Below are 10,364 nucleotides of genomic sequence, written 5' to 3'. Positions count from 1 at the left end.
GTGCTTGAGACTCGAACTGGTCTGCTTCAACTGAAGAAATGATAGGAGTGCACTATGCAACACTCAGTGTAGCGCTTTCTTGATCTAGTCAATCACCACTGGTGAACAAACCAACATTAGCATCGGGACTAAATGCTATCGAAGTTCAATATTAATACTATCCAAAGAAGAGATCTCAGAAGTCCTTTTCATTCCGGAGTCCATCTGTTCTACCAAGATCGATCAACTCGCCTACTTCACGTGGAACGCTACGAATGAACAAGATTGCGCACAACCAGCTCTGTATCCCCAATGGGGGCATTTGTAGAACTTGTGGTAGCTTGTAGATACTCAACTTCAAGAATATCGTTCTCGTGTTCCCGACTGAAGGCAACCAACAATCCATGATTGTAAATAATGTTTGTAACTTTGAGGACGAGCAGCTTCGATCGATTCGGGATGAGTGAGATCTGCCCAGGAGAAATCGTGCTAGAAGGTGTGCGACACAGCAGATTCTGCTGTGTCGCACATCTTCTGGCACGTGTGCAAGCAAGCATTGCCACGATGTGGCAGCACATGCCCTCCTCTTTCAGATAGCGGAGTAGCTACTAGCTTCTCAACAGGAATCTTGTCAACTTCCACTACTTCGACCTTTTTGACGACGAGGATGCATTGGGCGATAGTGGGAGTAGTCTAACGTCGGTGGAATGAATAGTTGCAGTAGATGGGAGATAAAGACTAGTCGCAAATAGGGACAAAGCTAGGAGTCTCACCAGTATCACACAGAGCAACATATGAATACAACACTTAGCTAAACTGGCACAACGGTAGCTATCCAACACCTTTCCAGGTTGCCACCTTGAATTGGAGGGTGATATAGGACTCGCGGTGAGCCAGAAAGCTTCGGGGCTGTGTACGGAACCAAACATTGTCGGACATACTCGTAATCGGCCCTGCATTCACGAGGCGCATGCGTTCCAGGATCCGTCTGGAAGCGGAATATCATCCCATGTGGGCTACTCTCTTTACTTCTCGTAATGCTCCACAATCTCACCGCTTTGCGAGACAACTCGGAGAAACGCGTATACGTCGTTCCCTCACCATTATTGTGGGTTCGCAAGTATTCGTTCACGAAATGATGGAGTCTTTCCATCTTTCCATTGCAGAACGAACTACCCCTTGATGTGGTCAAGTGAACGGTGTCCCATGTCTCCAGCAGTGATGCTATGGAGCTCGACCGACGTGTGCTGACTCCCCATTATGAGAAGTCGTGACGCCAATGATGAGAGCAAATTACTGACATGATGTCAGTGACATCTGAGGCGATAGGCGTATTCAGTGTTGTGCGAATTGCAACGAACCCCGAATGGCTGTCGATCGCCGATACATATTTCGCATTTGTGTTGGTTGATAACACGAGCTAGACTAGCTCAGCTAGTCTAGCTCGAGATTCTGCCCGACGTGTTCTGAACACCGTTTTCTGATCACGACAGGACAGTGACTGCCCGACAGTCTGCAAGGAGTCTGGAAACTCCTTTTATAATCTAACGTTTTTTCTATTATTATTTTCTAATATTATGAGCCCTTCTGGTTATATGTATTATTGCTAATAAATAGCACTCATTTGAGGAGCTGATCCGGATGACCCGGAGCCAACTGAGTAGGCTGGAGCCCTCGAGGATCACCTTGATTTCTTCCCACTGAATCAGTGGCACTGATTGCTGGGCCTCTTGGCGCTAACAGTGACAATAGCGTTCTTGGCTCGAGAGTCTCGAGCCGCGCCTCCGATGGAAGGGACTCATGGCCAAGAGGGGTGAGGAGAAAGTCGCTTCCGTCACCCTCACGCTCTGTGACCACTTGGTGGTCCAACCACGCGGTTGTGATGATGAGCTTGCATGATATCAGTCATCGAGATCCTTCGCTCCCTCAACCGCCGACGGAGACTCCAACTCGGTGTATGCCTCTAAGAACTTGTGAAGAGAATTTGAGCCAGTTCGGATGACAGATGTAGCCGTTGAAGGCGAGTATCACTCGGAGGATGGCCCTCGTAAAATATCAACTAATGATTTAAGCAGTGATATATCGTGGCTTCAAAAGCCCCGTGTCCACCGAGTTATCGGTTGATCAGGCTGTCGGTCACACATGTCCATCGGTTATGAAACATCTCGACAGCGCTGCGGTACATGTTCGAATGCTGTCGTATTCAGTCATGTATTTAGTATTCAATCCAAGTCATCTCATCTGGAATAATCGATATTAAACGAGACTCAACTTCGAGCATTGATCCGCTTTGGATAACATCATAGCCTGGACCAAGTTCAGACAACAGTGGCATTAAAAAAGTTGGAATGTCAATCAATAGTTGACGAAGGGAGTTCTGTGTACAAAATGCCAAGCAAATTTGCCAAGCCATGAAGACTTGCACTCTTTGACCTTGGAGTACTCGATGAAGTCCTTCAAAGCTGCCGAAGGTCTTCCACTCAGCACTATCTTGCCTTTGCCCTTCTCACTGGCGCCCATGACAAGACAGGCATCACTTGGGCCGAGAGAGGTAGCGAAAGTGCCAGCGCCCTTAGGCTTCCATGTGTCTCGAAGATCAGAAAAACGAGAGAGACCACAATAGCGAGTGACCGAAGCGCCCTTGTGCTCGAGACTATCGAGAATGCGTATGTTACAACAGGCATGCGACGCTTGCTCTTCTGCGGGATAAGAGATCTTGGGAATAGGTGGAAGGTCAGGGCACAGGTTACAGTCACCAACCGCGAAGATACACCCTCCGCCGAAGGGAGAGAGTCGATGGTCGTCGTTCATCTGTAGAACTTGCAGTTTCTTATTGACTCTGATCCATCCACCGCCACATGGACCACATTTTTTGGGGTCTTTTTCAATCTTATCTGGAGCGTCAGGGTTGTAGGATGTGAGCGTATTTGGTGGCATGAAATAATTCGATGCTTTTACGCCAATACAAACGAAAGTACTGTCAGGCTGATTCTCCATGCCGATTTGTCTGTAGAAAGCGGGGTCATCCTTGTAACGACCATAGGATATCTTGATGCCTCTATCCCTCATATAAGCCTCACAGTACTCGGCCGCACGTTCTGGAAGGGGACCCAAACATTTCGGTCCGGAGTCTACTATGTGGAGCTTGAGGTTAGGAAAATAGTGTTGTAGTTCAGTAACCCATTCAACGCCGATGAAGCCACCACCCACGACCAGGACACTGCCACTGCGCTCGTTAAGCTCTTTCAGTTTCTCATGTTCCTCCACGATGTGAAGTCTACGGCCCGAGAGGAAGCGCTCATCCAGATGCTTCCAATGGGACTCTTCGCGTGCATCCTCGTGAATAGTTGGAAACCACAAGGACGCGCCCCACTTGTTCATGACACCAAAATTGCAACCTGACGCTATAATGCAGTAGTCAAAATAGACTTCTTGCGTGCTGCAAGAGAACATCGGCTTCACTGAGGCGTACTTGTGAAGGCCGTTGATCGTCTTCACTTCGCCAAAAATGAACTTGCAACCCATCTTCCCCTCCAAGACCGAGGAGTAAATGAATGTGAGACTGTAGTGATGGCCAGGGTGAACAAATGCTCGCAGAACGCCAGGAGTATATTCAAAATACTCCTTGGCATCAACGAGAGTGACCTCAAAACGAGAGGCCAACTCAGAAGCCGCAAACAGGCCACTGAAACCACCACCGACGATGAGAACTCTGCGTTTTTCGAGCATACCTTAACAAAAACGGACTGAAGACTTTCACAACCAAGAGAGGAGGGGAACTCAACATTTGACTTACTCTCCGGCAATACAGAAAAGGAGCAGTAGATAAGATTGTCGAAATTTAAGACACGTAAAGAAGACTAAGATGACTCAATTTATGAGGGGCACACGATGCACCATATACCAGATGCTACGGCCAACGACGCCGCGCCTATACTCATCAACTTTTGTCATTTCAATCATCTTCTTCTGAAGAACAACTGGTCGCCCCCAGAGCGCCATATAGCCTGGATGAGCGCCAGCTACTGCCCCCAGTACAAAACACCCATCATAAGGACCGAGAGACACTGCATAAAAACCAGCACCCCAGGGAGTCCAGGTATCTACCAGCTCACCAGGATAACCAAAAAGAGACTCACGCCAGCTCTTAGTGAACCCAGCTGCTACACGAACATTATGAGAGGCATTATACGCCTGTTGTTCTGTAGGAAAACAGAGCTTCGGAATCATAGGAAGCTCCGAACAAAGGTTGCAATCCCCGACTGCAAATACAGAGCCATCACCAAAGGGGACCTCAGAACCATCAGATTCGACCCTGAGAACCTGGAGCTTTTTATTAACTCTTATCCAGCCACCGCCACCTGGGCCGAGTCTTTTACGATCGGTCTCGAGACAGTCGGGTTTACAAGGGTTGAAACTTGTTAAAGTACATTTAGGCATAAAATAGTTACCTGCTTTGACGCCCATACACTCGTACACACAATCAGGATCTCTCTTCAGCCCGAGCTTGTGGTAGAAGTCGGGTTCTTGAGTATAATGGGCAATGTGTATTTCAATGCCGAGCTGCTTTAACGCGGCCTCACAGTAAGACCGAGCCGCATCGGGTAGATTGCGTAGAATAGTAGGACCAGCATCAACCACGTGCAGCTGGAGATTAGGGTAGTAGTGGGCCATCTCAGTAACCCACTCAATGCCAACAAGACCTCCACCGACGACCACAACTACGCCTCCTTTATTATTGAGTTCAGTGAGCTTATCGTGCTCATTAGAAATATGAGCTCGTCTACCAGCCAAATAGCGTTCGTCGAACTGAGGCCATTGGCTCTCCTTACGAGCGTCCTCAAGGGAGGTAGCATCCCACGGCGTCTCACCCCACTTAGAAGTGAGACCAAATTTACACCCAGTTGCCACAATGCAGTAGTCGAAAGCAACGTCGACCTCCCTGCACCAGATAGGTTTTACTCTGGCAACTTTGCGGGCCTCATCAAGAAACTTCACTTCACCAAAGATGAATTTCCCACCGAGCTTCTCCTCGATCACGGGACCATAGTTGAAGGAGAGATTGGTATGATAGTTAGGCTGACCATATGCCTGCAACACGCCCGGAGTGAACTCGAAATACTCCTTGGCATCAACAAGAGTGACGTCGAACTCACTGCACAGTTGTTCGATAGCACACATACCACCGAAGCCGCCACCAATGATCAGCACGCGAGGCTTCTCAGATGAGGATAGTGGCTGAAAAAACATCACAAACTGCGTAAAAATAGGAATGTCTGAGACGCGACACGAGATTTCACGCACGTTCAAAGCTTCGCTTCGCTAGAAAATGTGCCGTCTTGTGCGCTTTTCAGCTGTGGGATCGTCGTCGTCAGGTGAACAGCAAAAATCTAAGGAGAGTGTAAGTTTTCTAAGAGGTCTGCATTTCCTAAGGAAGCCGGAAAAATCTAAGGATAACGCGAAGATTTCTAAGGAGGTCTGCAAAGTCTAAGGATGGTCGCGTCACACCTCAGGTAGGGCGGCACGGCTTTTACAGGAGGTGCAAGCTTATCCAAACGTAGCTCTACAACAAAGCCTCTATGCAATCTGCACTGTGTAGACTACACAATGTGTTGTGTGATATGACTCGATGTGGGGCCGAGTCATCAGCGGCAGCCCAGTTGCGCAAGTAAACTTCAATTAGGGGAGGCAGGGTTGAAGCTGAAGCAGATGAAGTTGAAATTCTCTTTAAGGGTGATTTCCAATTTAATGGCGCCGGGGCCGTATTATGGGCTGGTTCTCACACGGCTGAGTCTACCATTTGAGGGCGGAGGTAGATGGCCTAAAGAGCTGAAGTCTCGACTCCAAACACTCTTCGACACCCGGCTGCAGGAGGCTTACACAAGCAAAAGCACTGAGACGGGAGTATACAAGGTCTACAAGTGTTGTATTGAAAAATTAAGGAAAAAGTGAGGAAAAATTAAGCTGTGATTACAGCTTAATTTACCAAATGTGCGGGAAAGAAGTCCCGTCTTCAACACACTGTCGGCTTACTCGCCGATTTATTTGGATACGGGCATCCTTAGCATACGTAGAACGATGCATCAATAGCCCCAGACTTAAGAGAGTCGCGTTGAGAGTTAGACCAGTTTTTGCTAAGTGGAAGGGGGAGGGGGTATGAGAGCATCACGAGTTGTAGTGTTACAGTCAGCGAGTGTAACACTTATCGGGGATAGGCCGGACCGCAAAAGAACCTTGGGGAGCTGTTATCCGGGTGAGAGCTGTGATCCGGGTGAGAGCTGTTATCCGGGTGAGAGCTGTTATCCGGGTGAGAGCTGTTGTCCGGGTGAGAGCTGTTATCCGGGTGAGAGCTGTTATCCAAGGCCTCAGAAAAAAAAGCCAATCGCAAGGCAAGAGCGTAACCTCCGTGAACCCGAAACCCGACTCAGGTCGCCCTTCGGGCGACCATCACCCAAAACCCGAAGAGTGGACAGTGTGAGAGCTGAGGGGTTTCCTTAGGGGAAAAACGGAACTCCCTTGGACATTGCCGAACTCCCCTTAGAAAAACGCAGAGGGCGAGCGAAAAGTATTCCTTAGAATTCTTACACTCTCCTTAGAAAAATGATATAGATCGTCGTCGTCACTCAACGAGGAGTTGAGAGACGGGGAGTATCAAATTGCATGTCCGGAAATGTTGCCAGCGGCGCGCGACATGACATGGCTTCGTGGGAGCTTCCTCGCTTCGCCCCTAAGCGCGACTGGGAAACTCCCTCTCAACCAGCTGCCCTAGAAATATGGGATGGAACTCAATATGTTAGAAAGGATGAGTTCACAGAGTTATGGTATCCCGTTACACGTCTATCACGCCGTCTATCTCGTACCTCGGAATAACAATGCATGTGACATGTGCTACCATCAGAGATACGCGGGGAATCTTCCAAGTGCGAGTGAAACTCCTCCATCTTTGTGTGGTGGGGCTCCACAAAGTGAATTGAGGATCTCAATACTCCACCTGTACATTGAACATGACCCTTCATAAATCTGAATTTCCAAACCGATTAAACGTATGTGCGAATTGTGAAAATCACTCACAGTATTTTTCCGGAATGTCACTCCGTACTGATCTGACTTCACAACGACTCTACCTGGGCGTTGGTGCACTCGTTGGGGTGGCGGCACTTTATGCTTCGTAATTTTACGGGAAGTGCTGCCCTTTTTCCCATAGACGAGATGTTCATTATGCTAATGCGCGGAGTATCGACTTGAATCGCCATAGAAGGAAAATAATTGAACACGTGTCGGTTGCATAAACTCAACTTAGGTATCGGACCAAACTGTACATTGATCGTCTCAGGGGCAAGGTGGCTGAGTTGCAGAAGGAATTGGAGGTGAATGACGCTACTAGGGAAGAAGGTTTATTGTCACTTATCTCAGCGGGAGATACCGGGTTACGCCCACTCCACTGAAAAAGAGAAGGAGCCGTCTACTCCTGAGGACCATCACAGGCCAGTTAGAGTGTTCATGGATGGCGCCTTCGACCTCATGCATTATGGACATATGAATGCATTCAGAATTGTAAGCAGTATGTGTTTGCCTTCCTCACCTGCTGACCTCAGCAGGTTTTGAATATGAGTTTAGGGATACCAATGAGAATTTTCCCCGAAAAATTTCTATATTGTCATCACCAACACATGTGTAGTTGACCATGTGCATATTTTGAAGCAGGGAGTATTTCCTAGCATGGATCTCGCAGCTCATATGGTTTTTGCTCACTATCGGAACCACGATATGTCATGAATTGTTGAATACATTGGGTGAATTTCTCGTCTGCTATGCGGCTACTACAGAACGACACGGTTGTGGTTGGAGGCGTGATTTTAAGACGGATATTTGCCACAGCCGCTCGTCCTGAATCTCAATAGAGCGTACAGCAAAGAGAAAGAAACTCTGTAGTTTATAATAGCGAAAATTAGCATGTACTGAAATTTTATGTTTTCCACGGTTGAGATCTACTGGTTGTATTGATGCATAGTACCAGTCCTAGTAGGAGAGGGAATATATACAGTAATATGTACTAATATGTATAGTACATAGTATAAGACAAGATTGGTACTTCGCTTCAATGGAGTTTCACCCTAGTGATATGAAAAACAGTATTGCAATTCACTACGCGGAAAACAATTGTGTCATCGATCGTGGAATCATGCATGTCCTATAGTTTATATGAAGTACTACGTCACTTCACCTTAAACGGTGTTTCCTGGGATTTTCATACAATTTCTACTGCACATAGTAGAGAGTATATTCCACTTGGCCGTTATGGAGTTGTTATATGTCAGGCTCGAGGTTTGGGAGACTGCCTTATTGTAGGAGTTAACTCTAGTGAGACTATAGCAGAATGTAAAGGAACCGCGCCGGTTCTTACCGACGACGAACGATGTGAGCCTTTTACGGTATGAATTTGGAGAGCTACTTGTGATGTTAGGTGAAGCTGTGAGAGCTTGTGTGTGGGTAGATGAAGTGATACCAAAAAGTCCGTACATTATGACGCCCGAGTACATTCAGAATGTGAGGATATTATCTGCCCTTGTTGTGGTCATCGGTTATCATAGGTATTATTCGATGAGTATAAAATTGATTATATAATTCATGGAGATGACCCGTGCCTCGTAGATGGTAAGGATGTGTATGCGAGCGCTAAAGCGGCTGGAAAATACAAGAGTATTCCGAGAACTGAGGGAGTCAGTAATAATAACAGGGTTATGGTGTCGGGTGTGGGGTTCGATCCGGGGACCTTTCGGTTACCCACTTGTAGGCACCAGTGATATCGTGGGTAGAGCGATGATCCTTGCTACGAGTCATCATATCAGTTTGAATGAGGACGAGGACGATGGGAAAGTTGTGGGCAGGAAACGGGCATCTAGCGCTACTTTGCAGCTCGACATGGTAGTATCATACGCGTGCGCAAAATCTTCACAGTGCGCGAATCAGGAACCATCAGTGAGCTCGGGCTCGCGGTTTTTCCCTACAGAGAGGCTGGTGTCTTGTTTTTCGGCTCGAGTGGAAGCCCAGAAGCCTGGACAGAGAGTTGTGTATATTGACGGCGCTTTCGACATGTTCCATGCAGGTGAGGGAAAATAATATTTTTTCTGGAAAAATTTGAAATTTTTTGTTTCAGGTCATATTTCTACTTTGAAGAAAGCCCGTGAGCTCGGTGATTATTTGATTGTCGGTGTCCATTCTGATGTTGTGGTTAACAAAATAAAAGGAGGAGTGTAAGTGGTAGTTGTAACATTCGAAGTGTGACCTGGTATTGGCTCTATCAGGTACCCCTGTATGAATCTTAAGGAGCGCGTTCTGAGCGTCCTGGGATGTAAATATGTTGACGATGTAATAACGTTGTTATTGTGAACAGAAGTCGAATGAACGATTTATATTGGGAGAAAAAATCCGGCTACGTTATTAATTCCCGGCGGGATGACCTCAACGTTTATCTTGACCTTGGGCGTAGATATTCCGTTTTCACCGGGTTTATCGTTTATTGAATCGAATCAACTTCGTCGTTTTGAATTTCTTGACGATGTTAGGGCATATTATTACTGTCATGATGAAAAATAGGAAAACCGTGGGCTAACACTTCGATGTGGCAGTATCATACGCATGCGCAAAATCTTCATAGTGCGCGAACGGGGTTGTTATTTTTAGACTTCAGGTTTTGGCAGATGCTCCGTTTACTCAAACTGAGGATCTCATTCTGCAGTTGGGAGTGTCTGTTGTTGTTAAAGGAACAGAGCGGGATATTGGAGAGAAAACTATGAAAAACATGGACCCTTATAGAGTTCCGCGGGAAATGGGAATTTTGATGGAAATTAAAAGTAATCATTAAAGTAAATTAAGTAAAAATGGATTTTCTTTCCTCTATTTGGTGACGTTTTTACGGTAGGTGAATCTACGTTGACTGTTAGTGGAATTCTTGAGCGTATTGATTCGCAACGGCATGCTAGGGCCAGGGTGATAGCGAACAAAATGGAAAAGGAGAGGGAGTAGTATTATTCATGGGAAAGTATCATCGTATGTGCGTGTTAAGGTACACTGCGAATAAACATAAGGACAGATTGGTGACATCGAATATTTCCTAGATCTTATCACGCTTATTAGCTTAGCAACTATCTTCACAGTTGAGGTTTGTTGCTGGTGAAACTGCTGATTCTTCCTCCGAGAAAATGCGTATAAATGGCAGAACTTTTCGCCCTACATTTTGTTCGGTTAATGGTTCTTCGTGTTGAGTTGAGATAGTCGTGGTAGGAAGGGGAATGAAAATGACTCGGTTTGGAGAACTTGAAATCGGTGGCGAAAAAATATTAAATTTAATCATACCACATTTCGAGTTATTCATGTAGCGTCGG

At 46.6% G+C, this 10,364-nt stretch overlaps 3 protein-coding genes across 3 annotated transcripts; 1 reads left to right on the top strand and 2 right to left on the bottom strand.

Moving 5' to 3' along the window:
* Window positions 1-2,334: 2,334 nt before the first annotated feature.
* Window positions 2,335-3,708, bottom strand: Pmar_PMAR000089 (hypothetical protein; the record flags this gene model as incomplete). The annotated part of the gene is made up of 1 exon (XM_002781661.1): window positions 2,335-3,708. The coding sequence occupies one exon, from the start codon at window positions 3,706-3,708 to the stop codon at window positions 2,335-2,337; it is 1,374 nt and encodes a 457-aa protein (XP_002781707.1).
* A 141-nt stretch (window positions 3,709-3,849) lies between these two features.
* On the bottom strand, window positions 3,850-5,229 carry Pmar_PMAR000088 (hypothetical protein; the record flags this gene model as incomplete). Its single annotated transcript, XM_002781660.1, has 1 exon — window positions 3,850-5,229. One exon carries the CDS (start codon window positions 5,227-5,229, stop codon window positions 3,850-3,852), a length of 1,380 nt encoding a protein of 459 aa, XP_002781706.1.
* A 1,833-nt stretch (window positions 5,230-7,062) lies between these two features.
* On the top strand, window positions 7,063-10,190 carry Pmar_PMAR000087 (Ethanolamine-phosphate cytidylyltransferase, putative). Its single transcript, XM_002781659.1, has 13 exons — window positions 7,063-7,147; window positions 7,280-7,346; window positions 7,393-7,533; window positions 8,298-8,397; window positions 8,444-8,526; window positions 8,571-8,703; window positions 8,774-8,904; window positions 8,950-9,085; window positions 9,137-9,233; window positions 9,285-9,348; window positions 9,671-9,833; window positions 9,902-10,001; window positions 10,046-10,190. Exons 1-13 carry the CDS (start codon window positions 7,065-7,067, stop codon window positions 10,095-10,097), a joined length of 1,350 nt encoding a protein of 449 aa, XP_002781705.1. The 5' UTR covers window positions 7,063-7,064; the 3' UTR covers window positions 10,098-10,190.
* The last annotated feature ends 174 nt before the right edge of the window (window positions 10,191-10,364 follow it).

Source organism: Perkinsus marinus (genome assembly GCF_000006405.1).
Source record: "Perkinsus marinus ATCC 50983 genomic scaffold scf_1104296941728, whole genome shotgun sequence".
In the NCBI taxonomy this organism is placed as follows: Eukaryota; Perkinsozoa; order Perkinsida; family Perkinsidae; genus Perkinsus; species Perkinsus marinus.
The sequence above is the reverse complement of the archived record's forward strand: the minus strand, read 5'-3'. Positions and strand labels throughout refer to the sequence as shown.